This window comes from Epinephelus lanceolatus, chromosome 10 (genome assembly GCF_041903045.1).
Source record: "Epinephelus lanceolatus isolate andai-2023 chromosome 10, ASM4190304v1, whole genome shotgun sequence".
NCBI lineage: Eukaryota > Metazoa > Chordata > Actinopteri > Perciformes > Serranidae > Epinephelus > Epinephelus lanceolatus.
The window spans coordinates 43,394,296-43,409,878 of record NC_135743.1 but is presented as its reverse complement, the minus strand read 5'-3'; the positions used below and the strand labels follow the sequence as shown (position 1 = coordinate 43,409,878).

Below are 15,583 nucleotides of genomic sequence, written 5' to 3'. Positions count from 1 at the left end.
ACTGAACGATCAATACCCACAAGAAATCAACGAACAACGCAAAACACTGTACCCCATCTTAAAGGAAACAGGAAAAACAAATGCGCATCACTGGTAGTAGACAAACTGTACATAGATGGACAATTATTCAGAAACACAAAAATCACACCATGGCTCTTCTGAACAGACTGAAATGAATCAAAAATGATCTGAATCAACTAAAGATGAACTGAAATGAATCATAAATGAACTGACATTAACCAACAATTAATTGAATTAATACAGTATTTCAACTAGGGCTGGGGTAGCGCGTCAACGTCGACGTCATTGACTACGTAAATATGTCGACATGAATTATTTGTGTCAACGCGTTGGTTTAAACAAAAAAATGGTGGCATGCAGCAGTGCTGTGCTATTGTGCTATGGCCTACTCAAGTGCTGGAATTTGTTATTTACGTGACAACGCCTGAACGCAACACAGGCTCTGCTCCATTGACTGTGTGCACAGTGCCGTGCTGCGGGTTCGGGCCGGGCTCGGTTATAATTGTCTCACTCGGGTTGGGTTTGTCAGGAAAATGCAGACCGAACCACGCTCTAGTGTGTGTATGTGTGCGTGCGTGCGTGCATGCGTGCGCGTGTGCGCAGAGGAGAATTGTAACTGTGCAACCTTGTAGAGAAATGACATAAGATTAATAATGTAAGGTTATTTAGTTTGTTTAATAAAAGGACAAGGTATAGACCTGTTCTATAGGAAAGGTAACCTTAAATGCCCCCCAAATATAATGGTAGGGGAAACACTGATGTTTCAGTAAATGTTAATAAGAAATGTTTTGGTATTCATATTGTTTGAATTGCCTAATTAATCAAATAATGGAAAAAGAATCAATAATCGAAAAAATAATCATTAAACTAATCGAAAAATTAATCATTAGATTAGTCGATTAATCAAAAAAATAATCGCTAGAAAAATAATTGTTTGGTACAGCCCTAATTTCAACCTCCTATAATTAATATTTCAACCTCTTACCCATCATCACTCCTTTGCATGAAGAAACTGTGTAATGCCAAGTAATGCACTTAACCAGTGTTCCTCCCTGCCTTTGGTCATCTTATGCGTTTGTTTATGTTGAGGTTCTTGCCCTTCATGTTCTGTGTATTCTGTAACCGCCTCTCTCTCCCTCCTCCATCGAACCATCTCCTCCTCCTTCAATTTTGATAAATAAAATCATTTCATTTGTCCATAACACATCTATTACTGATCCAGACAGAAGATGTATCATCATTAAAGGCGCTGTATGTAAGAATGTGGCCAAAACGGTTACTGCACTCAAATTCAAAATACTGCCGCGAGTCGTGTCCGCCCCCCCCTCCTCTACAGATTCGAGGTTGCTGGACAGCAGCACGCTGTAGACTGATTTGTTTGCCCACGGGCAGCTGCCGTGGCAGGGCCGCGTCGCCTTGATCTTCAGTTTTCCAGCGGACCGTTCAAGCAAGTCCAGCTTCTCTGCTGCTAACGCTGCTGCCGGGATACAGCTGAGGAGGAGCTGGCTGCTAATGCTATGTACCGGGACACTGCTAATGCTGCTCGCCGTGCTGCTGCAACTCAGTCGTAACTGTAACTGATGCTGAGACTCTACTGACTGTGTGACTGGTAGATGGCGGTGGGTGGCCCAACAGGCCAAAACACAAATTCAAAACATAAAGATGATTTGCGGACTGTAAAAATGTTTTTTAAATGTGAATATTCTTTTTTTTATACCTGCCTGCATTAGTCTTCATAGCTTAGCGCCACAAAAGGGTGTACGCTTTTTATGAAGATTGATGCACTGTTAGTCTTGCAGTCAAGTATTTTATACCCATACTGTGCGTAATTGTGACCGTCACCCACCCTCCCTGGAGACTAGCCTATCAGCCTTTATTGGAAAAACTTCCTAATATGAGCCAGAGGGCCGTGATACACCACAGTGTGTCAAGGGGAAAGTAAGGGACAAGCAGAGGGGATTGAGGGACAGGTGCTTAAGTCCTGAGTTATATAGCGACAGTGCATGCGGAGAAGAAAAACAAACAAACAAACAAAAAAAAAAAAACAGAGGAGAAACAGGCAGTGTAGCTGATGTATTGTGGCCTTGAGGTTGTTGTGCTCCATAGAGATTACCAAAAATAAACAAATAAATGTATAATAAAGAAAAGAAAAAACAAAACAAAACAAAACAAAAACAAACAAACAAAAAAAGTTGCCAGAGCAGTGTGGTTTGAGAAGCAACTGAGCCCCTTTGGAGTGATCCCATCGGTTCTTTGCGATGCGTCATGGAGCTGAAGTATTGAACATGCATGCGTGTATTTGAACCCTCCCAATGTGTTTATGAGAACCATCACCAGGGTCCAGGGTCAATGTCCCAGCCCAGTGGGGGAAAGTGGCCGGTAAGGCACCCCAAGGCCGCAGGAGCGCCCAGACCCCACGCCCAGGGAGCCGCAGAGGCTGCGGGACACCACGCTGGCCCAAGGATCCGGGGCGCAATGGCCAGCACCCCCAGAGAGCCAGAGACACACCCCAGATGGGCGGGGCAGGAAGGCAGGAACTCCGGCAGGAACCCGCAGAGCCCCCAGGGCGCCATCCAGCCCACCCGCCACAGGGACCCCCCACCCCCACCCCGGGAACCTAGCGACACCACCATGATGTAAATGGGCTCCCTGGCTCCAACTCACAGCCCAGGAGGGCCGGGCCCCACGAGCCGTACCATGCGTATCTACAGTGTGTGTGTTGACCCCCCCCCCCCACTATGATTCTCCGATCCCTGACGGAGAAACATTAACCCTACACTGTGAGTGTGAATGTGAGTGCCCCTAAACGTGATGTGGAGCATTAAAATTGAGGGACATAGGAGACAGGTGGGGGCAAGGCTGATGGCTGCAGCACACTGCTGTCCTGCAGCCTGTGCAGCCATAAGGCCCCTGGAACCTGTCCCCATCTGTCCCCCAAGATGTAGATGTGTGTGGTGCTTTAAAATAAAATAAAATTAAAAAAAACAACAACAACAAAAAAAAGACAAGAAGACAGGAAAAATGAGGTAAAGAAAACAAAAGTAACCTGAAAGAAACCGGGGCATCAATGATGGAAGATGCTGAGGAGATAAAACAAAAAACTGTGGAATTGAAAGAATCTGTCACTGGCCAAATCAAGACGTCTGAGAACATACGGAACGTGACATCAAGAAAATAATGAATCAAACATATGGAGACAATGAACACAAGAGTACGGGAGCTGGAAAGCAGAGTGAGTGAACTGGAAGAGCTCAACATCATCGAGATGGGAGACCAGATTAACTACATCGATATTTTTGACAACATTGATGAGGAATTATGTTGGACCACAACGGACCAGCTGTTTGCAGTCTTCAAGCTAAGCTAAACTAACCAACTGCTGGCTGTATCCTTAAATTTAACGCACACATATGAGAGTGGCATCGATTATCTCATCTAACTCTCCACCAGAAAGCAAATAAGTGTATTTCCCAAAATGTATAACTATATGAGAATTATAGGTAATGTTCAAACTGGCCTATGCACTTTAACATTGACTGTACCCTCTGGGAGAGTTGGTAATAAACTTTATTGGTTACTGTCAAAAAAAAAAAAAAAAAAAAATTAAATGTGAATATTCTGGCTGTACTATTGTCGTCGGTGAGATCAGTATGTTATATGAACATTATTCCTTAGTCTCTGTGACATATTAGGATGATTTTACGACTATTTGCTTTAGATTTCTTACATATGGCTCCTTTAAGGCATCTATTAACCACACAACATTCACACTCGCTAATATCTGCGGCTCCAAAAATGATGACCCATAACTTCTTCTCTTTACTAGGTGACTCAACAAATATTATATTAGCTGGAGACTTCAATACTGTTATCAACCCCTCAATTAACCGCTCAAGTATCTCTGGCAACTCAAGAAACTGGCACTCCACTGAAATAATTAAACAATACATGGATGATTATGGACTTGGCAATAGTTGGAGAATGAGAAACCCATCATTGAAAGAATATTTATATTTCTCGTAACTCCATCGGTCTCATTCCAGAATTGATTTCTTCCTTGTAAGTAACTCACTCAACATATCCAAGAAAACACAATCCATTCAATCATAGTCAGCAATCATGCCCCAGTTTCACTAGCAATAAACATTCAGGCACACATCAAACCTCCTACAAGATGGCATTTTAATACATCACTTTTAGAAGATTCTGATTTTAATTCCATGATCCAAAGAGAGTGGGCATCCTTCCTGGAGATCAACTACTCTCCAGAAATCTCACTGTCACTGTTATGGGAAACAGGTGAAGCAGTTTTAAGAGGTGAAATCATATCATATTCATCACACAAGAAAAAAAACAGCAACAGGAACTGTAAAACACCTTAGAGGAACAAATTAAACTTTTAACAAACCAATATACTAATAACCCCAATGAACAAATACAAAATGAATTGAAACAACTTAAAACTCAACTGGAAAGTATCATAGCTTTCAATACAGTAACAAACAAGTAAATATCTGGCAAATCTGCTACAACACAGAAAAGAGAAAGCACTTATCCCATCAATACTTCACGGGCAATATTTCCCAGAACCCACGAGAAATATATGACACCTTTCACAAATTTTATAGTAACCTTTACTCCTCGGATCACAAACCCATTCAATCAGAAATAGGTACCTTCTTAAACAACCTGCCAAATAAAGTGCCCTTACCTTTGTTAAATGCTGCTGTTGTCCCTGGCTTTATATGAGACAAGGGGAAGATCGCTAGCTGCTAGGCTAATTTATACAATGTAAAATGCCATAGGCTGGTGCTAATAACGTTAGCATGTTGTATTTGCTTGGAAAACGTGTTTAGTATAAGACAGTTGTTTTGTCTGTGAATCTTGTGAGCTGTAATGGAGCCAAATTATGTGCCGTTACCTTTGTTAGATGTTGCTGTTGTCCCTGGCTTCATATGAGAAGAGGGAAAGATAGCTAGACGCTAGGCTAATTTATACAATGTAAAATGTCATAGATGTGTGCTAATAACGTTAGCATGTTGTATTGGTGGGGAAAAGTGTTCGGATAAAGACAAGTGTTTGTCTGTCAATTCTGCGATTTATAGTGAAGCTGATTTGTGTACTTGTGTTTGAAATTGTCCCTATTAAGCCATATTTAATGTGTGTTTTGAATCAACTAAACTTTACAGCAGTTAACACAGTCCTCCACCGGCAACTAGCGTTTTGGATGTGTAACTGCAGAGTGACACAGACACACTGCTGCATAAGTAAAAATAGCGTGCAGATTTTATTTTTTTTCCCACGACTAATCAATTAGTTGAAGATTATTTAAGACTTTAGTTGACCAACATTTTCTTTGGTTGACTACAGCCCTACAGGCTTAACCAAAAACAGACATGCTTCAGATAACATCCGTAGTCTTTTTAACTTGATCAACATATCACAACAAAAACAAAACAAACCCATAATTCTATCATTAGACGCAGAAAAAGAATTTGACAAAGTAAACTGGAAATGTCTATTTAGCACCCTACACAAGTTCGGTTTTGGAGAGTCGTTCATCCACTGGATCAGAACACTGTACACCTCACCTAGGGCCACAATAATCACAAATGGGGTCGCTTCACTAAACGTCACACTTCAACAAGGAACCAGACAAGGATGCCCAATCTCTCCATCCCTCATTGCCATTTTAATCAAACCACTCGCAGCAGCAATACACCAAAACAATAAAATCAAAAGGGATACAGGATGCCAGTTTACAAAACAAAATTAGTTTATATGCAGATGATTTATTATAATATCTACAGAATCTATCCGCGTCACTACAGGAAACTTTCAATATCATTAACAATTTCTCTACAATCTCACACTACACAATAAACCGGAATAAATCAACCGTACTACCTCTGTTTGAACACACCTGGGATTCTGCAGCCCAAAATCTCCCCCTTCCACTTCACACTGGCAATATAAAATATTTAGGCATTAATATTTCCTCCAGGCTGTCAGAGTTATTCAACCTCAATTACACCCCACTGCTCCAAAAAAAATAGAAGACCATTTCAAACGCTGGACCAAGCTCCCACTCACTCTCATAGGATGAATAGCTACAGTCAAGATGAAAACCCTTCCTCAGATTAATTACTTGTTCTCAATGATTACCACCACCCCCACCGACAAATGGTTTAAAACACTAGACTCAATAACAACTCAGTTTTATTGTAACAATAAAAAAACCCAGAATCTCACTTTCAACATTACAAAATAGAAAATCACAAGGCAGCTTAGAAGCACCAAACTTTCTCCACTACTTCCTGTCAAACCAACTGCAATATGTATTTAAATGGATGCAAAAGCACAATTACAACATTCCCTGGCTAGACTTGGAACAGAATCAATGCAAAACAACCTCAATCGCAGACCTCCCCTTCCTACCATAATCATTCAAAAAACTGAATTACTTGTAAGAATACCACAATTCACACAACTCTGACAGCCTAGTGGGAAACCAACAAAATCACCAAATCATCACTTGCACCTTGTAGATACACTCCAATTTGGCACAACCCAGACTTCCAGCTTCTCAACACCCCTATTTACTTTCCATCATGGCATCAAAAAGGAATCACCCATCTCCATCACCAGTTTCAAAATAATCAATTCATATCTCTCAACACATTAATACAGGAGTACAGGGTTGAGAGACCAGTTCCTCCACTACCAACAATTAAAATCTATAATTAAATCCAAAATTAACATCACCAACAACACACTACAGCCATCCAGACTAACCAGTGAGACTATGAAAATCCCAAACTCAAAAAAAAAAAAAAAAAAAAATCACCTCAAAACTTTATAAACTTATATCCATCTCAGACACCTGCATAACACTCCCAACCACAAGATGGGAAAATGACCTGGCTCTCTCTCCCAACCCCAACTTCTGGATACAAATCAATAACAACATCTTCTCTATGACCACAAACACAAATTTACAACTTATACAATATAAAACCATCCACAGAACCCACATCACTCAGAGGAAAATGTTTAAAATGAGATTGGCTGACACAGACACCTGCTCACAATGCACACTGGGTAGCACAGATGATTGTCTACATGCTGTAGTGTAACTTAAGGCCTAAAAGAACAAAATTTATTATTGCAATGATTAATTGCGATTAATTAAATTACCTGGGCGCCACACAAGCAATTAAGCCAGCCAATTAGGTTTCAGGGGAGTAGCCTAGGCCTTATATGACATCTATGGATATATTTATTGTATGAGTGTGAGTTGAATGAGTGACGACAGATTTGAGGAGAGCCTTTAACTAGCATGAACATTCCAAAGAGTTACCACATAATTTAGCATTTCCATGAGTGATCCAGGGTCAGACATCAGGTGAGAAAAAAAAAGATTAAAAAAAAATAATAATTAAACCTGCTCTTGATGATTTTCTGCACTGGAGTAAAACTCAGCAGTTTCCAGCTCCTGAATCCTCCGCTCCACTACAACAACAATCACAATCCGAACAATCAACAATCCTTCATGGTCACACTGTCATTCTGAAGATCCTCTAAGAAGGGAGAACTCACCTCAAAGAGCTTGTAATGATCTGTCAAAAAGAGAATGAGTTGCGTGCCGAAAATGCTTTTGTGTGGCTCAAAAACTCCTCTGCTCATGCCACTCTCCTCCACACTGGCTTTGTGCTTCCTCTCACACATCAAAGGTGTATGCATCTTTTAATCAGACCCCACCTTTACCTTCACACCCACTCCTCTGCTGTCACACCCACTAACCAAATCCTCCTCAACACAGAAAAAAAGGTGCAGCCTGCTGCAGTTTTCAGGCTGTCTGCTACAATGCCACTTGGGTCTGTCAACCAGCTCACTCCTTCTGGACAGCAGTCACTGAGAAACTCACCACCATTTTGGGCTGCAGAATCCCATTGTCCCCATCACTGTACCTCCTAGGAGATATCACACAAGTAGCCCTCAAAACTAATCACAAAAACTCATTACTCATCTCTCTAACTATGGCCAAGAAAGTAATCTTGCAAAACTGGAAATCAAAAAAGTCCACACACATCAATCACTGGCTCAACTATCTTTCTGAATACTTTTCAACAGAAAGAATAACTGCTCAGAAAACAAACCATATATCGGTCTTTAATGATCTTGGAAATCATTTCTAATTCATCTTAATCCCAAACAATACTAACCAATAAACCAAAGCCACGTACATGACCACAGGTCCCCACCATGATAACCATCTTCTAAACACCACAATAAACCCAACCATACAAACACTTTTAATTTTCATTTATTTATTTGTTTACTCTCTTGAATGTAATTTTCTCCTATTTCCCCCCTTATTATTATTATTATTATTATTACTGTTTATTCTGTTGTGATTGTTATTATTGTTGTCATAAATTGAACCTATTCATTTTTCATTTATTCTATTGCCGCCCCTTATACCTCTTTCTATGTAGTCCCCCAATACACAGTCATATCCAGTGACATTAGACATGATTCTGTTGCTCATTCTTAGACTTGATTACACCCTCCCCTCATTTCCATTACAATTTGTTTTGTTTATCTATTTTTTCTGCTCTCCCTCTCTCTCACCTCCCCTGACACAAAGTTCACAGAATATATCACTGTATTTTTTTATTTTTATTTTTTTTTTCATTTACTTTTATTTTATTTGTTTATTTATCATTATGTCTGTCTGTCTGTCTGTCTGCCTCTCTCTGTCTCTGTCTCTCTCTCTCTCACACACACACACACACACACACACACACACACACACAATCCACCAAATTGCACAACCCAACTCTAAACTCCCCACCCAGTCCCATGCCCTTTGATGCTCTGTCTGTCTGTCTGTCTGTCTGTCTGTCTGAGGTGCAAAATGTCCAGCTCATGCTTTCAGCAGAGCTTCTCCATCAAACTTTTAAACAATTCTGCTTGAGACGGAAGATTGCGCAATCATTTTTATAGTGCTTTAATTATGGTGATCTTATAGCATGTGTTATGTATGCATGGCATATGTATGTGTTATGTGCAATGTTATGGGATATGTGCAATACTGTCATGTAATTGCTGTTGGGATGGAATGGCTATTGATGTATTGTTTGTTGGCCTTGGGGTTGTCAAGGCATTTATGGCACAGTTGCTGAGTCCAAGACAAATTTCCCTTAGTGGGACAATAAAGTATATTGTATCGTACAGCTTTGGGGGGGTTTTTAAGTCTTTCTGTCCGTGCCCTCATGACCCTGAGCCTGCCAGAGGGGAGGGTGTCAAAAAGACATTGCCCCCTTTTACAATGCCAGATTTTCCGCTAATGTCGGGCCGTTTTGCTGGCAAGCTGCAAGCGTTTATACACACAGAGCCGGATTGGCGAGTTGATCCGAGGTGCCCAATTTTCCGCTTCATAGGGTAGACATGGGTGATCTTTTCGGCTCTGTTTCTCAGCCGGGCAGAGTGGATTTGTCCCAAGGATGGAAGAGGGGTACCAATGACCTTCAATGCAGCTTTGATGACTTTCTATGGTGCACTGGTAGAAGTTGGTGAGGAGTTTCTGTGGAAGCCCAGTTTTTCCTGAGGGACCGCAGGAAGAGTCTCTGCTGGGCCTTCATCACCACTTCTCTGGTGTTCATTCCCCATGTCAGGTCCCCTGAGAGATGAACACCAAGGTACTTGAAGCTCCCCACCTGTTCCACCTCTTCCCCAGTGATCACCAGACTGGCATGTGTTGTGTCCTTGTGTCTCCAGAAGTCAATGACGAGCCCCTGTGTCTTGTTGGAGTTGAGGAGCAAGTCATTGTTCTGACACCAGGATGTCAAGGCCTGGATCTTCTCTCTGTAGGCTGCCTCATCATTGTTGGTTATTAACCCCACCACGGCTATGTCATCTGCGAACTTGTATGTGTAGTTTGTGTTATGAATGGGAGTGCAGTCGTGTGTGAAAAGTGAGTATAAGAGTGTACTGAGAACATAGCCTTGGGGGGTGCCGGTGTTGAGGATGGTGTTAGAGGAGATGAGGTCTCCAAGTCTCATGTGCTGTGGTCTGTTGGAGACGAAGTCCTTAATCCAGCTGCAGAGGTGATGGTCCAGGCCCAGGAGAAGAAGGTGTTCAGCTGATCACGGAGGGAGGGGTCAACTGTAGAGGGTGGGCGGGGGTTTTGTTTGTAGTTCCCCTGCCACATACTGCGATTGTTATTGTCCTTGAAATGCTTTTCAATTTGCATTTTATATTTTCTCTTGGCAGCAGTAATCCCCCTTCTCAAATCCGCCATGGATCTCCTGTAGGCCATCCTGCCACCTGATCGCAGCGCTACGTTCCTGGTTTTCATTAGGGTTTAGACAGTGCTGCTGAACCAGGGATTTTGGTTTTGAGACACTCTGATGTGTTTGGTTTTGGTGGAGCTCTCAACACAGAACCTGATGTAATCCAGTACTGTGGAGGTGTATTGCTCTGTGTCTCCATGATCAAAGAGCTCCCACCTTGTGTCCTCAAAGCAGTCCTGTAGTGCTGCCTCAGTCTCCTCCGACCAGATCTGAAGGGTCCTGACCTGGCTCTTTGTTTTGCTAAAGAGAGGCAAAACAATGTTGGTATGTAGGTGTTAAGAACAGAGCCAAGTGGTCTGACTGTCCGAGGTGGGGGACTGGGCGAACTTTGTAGACACCTGTGAAGTTACTGTAAACCTGGGCCAGTGTTTTTCCATTCTGTGTTCCCATGTGGATGTTTTTGTGGAATTTGGGTAACACAGACTTCAGGTTTGTGTGATTTGCCATCTATATCTAGAAAACTCAAAGCCAAACCCTCTTCAGTGTAATTGGCAGAGAATTTTGAGAAGCACGGTACAGGGACTTCACTTGGGTTTTGAGGAGCTGCAGTTTTTATTCATGGACAAACTTAAACCTACAATGTACATTTACTACCACCTAACAACTTAACTGTTTGAGTTTACTCTGCTTGTATCACCAACACCTGTGTGCTCTGAGCTCATCCACTGTCACTCTCCTGTCTTTCACTCCACCACATACTCACTATGCACACACTACCCTGATCTTACAACAATGTATGTGCATAAAATATGTAAATGTGGACTGCACTTTAACCCAGCCTTGGCTATTTTCACTCATTAATACGGTGAGCATCAAAGCTAGTGCAAGTTGTTTTCTCCATCTTCTCTCATTTCTATATGCCACTTGGAGCAAAGGGTAGCGTGTGTGCACATGAGGCCCACAGGGCCAGCTGTTTCTGAGTCTGTGGTTGATTGCGTAGCGATACATCAATGCGTCAGTGATGTTGATAGGTTTTCAATGCAGTAAGTCCCGGGACCCACTGGTGTTCATCTGAGTGGGTCGCCAATAAAAGTTCTGTTTTTATTTTTATTTTCTTTTTTTTTTGACAAATTGTACAGTTAAATTGGTGTTGAATGTTATATGGTTCTAATTATGGTTATATTCATGTATGTTGAAAAACAAAACATGCAAATGTCACATCTTGAGTATAGCAAGCACCAAAATCATCATGTAGGCCTAAATCAATTGTGCCAGGACTGTAATATGTGATAATCCCTAACAGTTAAAATAAGATACTGTATAAATTTAATGGTATAACAGTTTAAAAGATAATCTTCATAAAAGAGTTTTATGTTTTCCTTTCACTTGAGACAGCTTCTTTCCTAAGGCCACTCACACCTTAATCAACATACAAAGTGAACAGTCATACTGCACTCTCACAACAACACTCTCACTATATTTTATTTCTACAAGGCAATAACTACTGGGACTTGTGCAATAACTTCTGTGGACTGGGCAAGCAGCTGATTCTGGCACTTTATATTTATTGGCTCTGGCACTTTAAAACTACCTCTTTTATATCATGTGCTGTGTGGTTTTTGCAGTGTGCTTAATTGTTTTAATACTGTATGCAATGTGCCCTTTTTTCTTTTTAATTCTAATTTTAATTCTAACCCTTATGAACAAACAGGATCTTGTCATCTTGTGCGATATATACAATATACAGGGCAGGAAAATGTCTGCGGTAATTATCTTTTTTTCAACACACAGGGTATCCCTTGGACAGTAAAGCACCATCAGGTCATCATCGTTATGAGTGAGTAGCATCTGCTGTTATACGTGAATTCAGGTATATTGTAATAGTCTAAAAATTGAAGGTTATTTTGTAATGGTGGTCCACTGGAACTCCGTGCTGTAGCATATGGAGCCTCAGAGAGCCGGGGATGATGGCAGAAGGGCAGGTATTGGATCTGTGCAGCACACTGGAGCAAAAGCACCGACACATATCAGACAGTATTATAAAAACAACTATAACACAAGTTTCACTCTCAGTGCCTTCTGTGACATGAGAAATAGGCTACTTTCTGAACTAGTAGAGTCTCGCAACGCCAATGATTGCCACAGAGTTTTAATGGGTGCGTCTTCAGGACGGATCAATAGTGAGTTTACTGCGTCCTTCAGAACTTAATGCATCAGGGACACAGGATGCATACCAAGCAACATCATTGATGCTTTTGGGATCTGAAAGTTGCATTCTTTTATTATGATCTGAACTGGATTAATCATTCAGTCATACTGCATGTGTGTGTGTTTATTTCCATCACACCACAGGTAAAAGATATAAGATATAAGTAAACTGTAAAACAACTGTGAAACAAGGCTGACAAGTGTGAACTTAAGATCATGACTCTGAAATCAGCAGCTGATCTCTCTGTTTTGCTGGGATCTGGTAGGCATAGGGTTGCTTATTAGCATAAATCAAAAATATTTATCAAGGGGTGCCGGTAGCGTAGTGGATAGTACCGGCGCCCCATGTACAGAGGCAATGCCTCGCTGCAGCGGTCGCAGGTTCAACTCCGGCTTCCAACCCTTTGCTGCATGTCAACCCCCACTCTCTCTCACCCCATTTCAATATGTCCTGTCCATTAAAGGCAAAAAGCCCCCCCCCCCCCAAAAAAAAAAACAATCTTTAAAAACAAACAAACAAAAAAAAAAGTATCAATATTGATATCATTATTTATTAACATTAATAAAAATGGGGTAGCACCCTAGAATTAAGGGTCAAAATCCAAACTGTGAATGCAGTCACAAAAATAGGTGCTCAGTTATAAAAGTCAATATTTAATAACTATTGCACATTTCTAAGTTGAACAGTGAAGGGCTGAATTTGAGCACTGACCTTCACAACCAGCTGTTATTACAAGAAAATATACACAAATAATCATAGGCAACTGCTCTTTAAAATACAGTAGAGTTAATCTAACTTCAGCGATAAAGACCAATAATCACTAAAACTTTCATTAATAAACATCTATTATCTAACTATGAATAACAACCAACATTACATTCTTGTGCACATGAATGAGAACATGTCTTTTGTACACCAGAGAGAAACACAGACAGCACAACTTACTCCACTATGGCCTCTCGGTCAGCGATGTCTCCAAGCACCATGCGCTGGATGATGCTGTTGTGTTCCTCCTCAGATAGGTTCTTGTGGGAGACCAGGGGAGTATTGTACTTGGTGGCTGGGGAAGGGTCTACCCCCTGCAGCCAGGCATGGCTCTCAATCTCCTCCAGGGAGGCCCGTCGCTTAGGATCCCTCTGAAGCATACGGTCTATCAGACTAAAGCCATGACGAGAAGACAGTAAAAGGGATAGGAGGAGAGAAGAGATAAAGGAGAAAGAGCACAAACCTCAAATTAATCTGAATTCACAAGAAACAGAATTCCTGTAAAATGAGTACATATTATCGGTTTCACTGATTTAAGTGCGACAAGGGATGTGGTCTGCAATAGACATTTGGTTTTGGTTGATACTGGCAGCTTGATTACTGATCCTTGAGCATTTGCCTTGCTTTGGAGTGTAGGAGAGCTGTTGCCCGCATGTTATATTTAAAATGGGGGTTGACTAGTTATTGGCCTGGCTGATTATCGCCTGCTATATTCAACATTTTTACAACCTTAGTTCCAAAAAAGTTGAGACATGTGTAAAATGTAAATAACAACAGAATGCAATGATTTGTAAATCATGTTCGATCTATGTTCAATTGAATGCAGTCCAAAGAGAAGATATTTTATGTTCAAACTCATAAAACTTACTATTACTATTCTTTATTAAATATGCATTTGTTCTGAACTCAATGCCTGCAACATCTCTACAAAAAAGTTGAGACAGGAGCATGTTTACCACTGTGGGACATGATGTTTTCTTTTACCAAGTAACTATTTGGGAACTGAGAATACCAATTCTTGAAGTTTTGAAAATAAAATTCTTTCCCATTCTTGCTTGATATACAGTACAGGCCAAAAGTTTGGACACACCTTCTCATTCAATGCGTTTTCTTTATTTTCATGACTATTTACATTGTAGATTCTCACTGAAGGCATCAAAACTATGAATGAACACATGTGGAGTTATGTACTTAACAAAAAAAGGTGAAATAACTGAAAACATGTTTTATATTCTAGTTTCTTCAAAATAGCCACCCTTTGCTCTGATTACTGCTTTGCACACTCTTGGCATTCTCTCCATGAGCTTCAAGAGGTAGTCACCTGAAATGGTTTCCACTTCACAGGTGTGCCTTATCAGGGTTAATTAGTGGAATTTCTTGCTTTATCAATGGGGTTGGGACCATCAGTTGTGTTGTGCAGAAGTCAGGTTAATACACAGCCGACAGCCCTATTGGACAACTGTTAAAATTCATATTATGGCAAGAACCAATCAGCTAACTAAAGAAAAACCAGTGGCCATCATTACTTTAAGAAATGAAGGTCAGTCAGTCCGGAAAATTGCAAAAACTTCAAATGTGTCCCCAAGTGGAGTCGCAAAAACCATCAAGCGCTACAATGAAACTGGCACACATGAGGACCAACCCAGGAAAGGAAGACCAAGAGTCACCTCTGCTTCTGAGGATAAGTTCATTCGAGTCACCAGCCTCAGAAATCGCAAGTTAACAGCAGCTCAGATCAGAGGCCAGATGAATGCCACACAGAGTTCTAGCAGCAGACCCATCTCTAGAACAACTGTTAAGAGGAGACTGCGCCAATCAGGCCTTCATGGTCAAATAGCTGCTAGGAAACCACTGCTAAGGAGAGGCAACAAGCAGAAGAGATTTGTTTGGGCCAAGAAACACAAGGAATGGACATTAGACCAGTGGAAATCTGTGCTTTGGTCTGATGAGTCCAAATTTGAGATCTTTGGTTCCAACCGCTGTGTCTTTGTGAGACGCAGAAAAGTAGAACGGATGGATTCCACATGCCTGGTTCCCACTGTGAAGCATGGAGGAGGAGGTGTGATGGTGTGGGGGTGTTTTGCTGGTGACACTGTTGGGGATTTATTCAAAATTGAAGGCACACTGAACCAGCATGGCTACCACAGCATCCTGCAGCGACATGCCATCCCATCCGGTTTGCGTTTAGTTGGACGATCATTTATTTTTCAACAGGACAATGACCCCAAACACACCTCCAGGCTGTGTAAGGGCTATTTGACCAAGAAGGAGAGTGATGGAGTGCTGCGGC

The 15,583-nt window shown here is 41.3% G+C and overlaps 1 protein-coding gene across 1 annotated transcript in view; it reads right to left on the bottom strand.

Moving 5' to 3' along the window:
- snrka (SNF related kinase a) overlaps positions 1–15,583 on the bottom strand; it is a 97,968-nt gene that overhangs the window by 32,465 nt on the left and 49,920 nt on the right. The window contains exon 4 of the mRNA XM_033638261.2: positions 13,474–13,686. Within this exon, the coding sequence (XP_033494152.1) occupies positions 13,474–13,686 (213 nt within the window). The remainder of the gene's footprint in view (positions 1–13,473; positions 13,687–15,583) is intronic.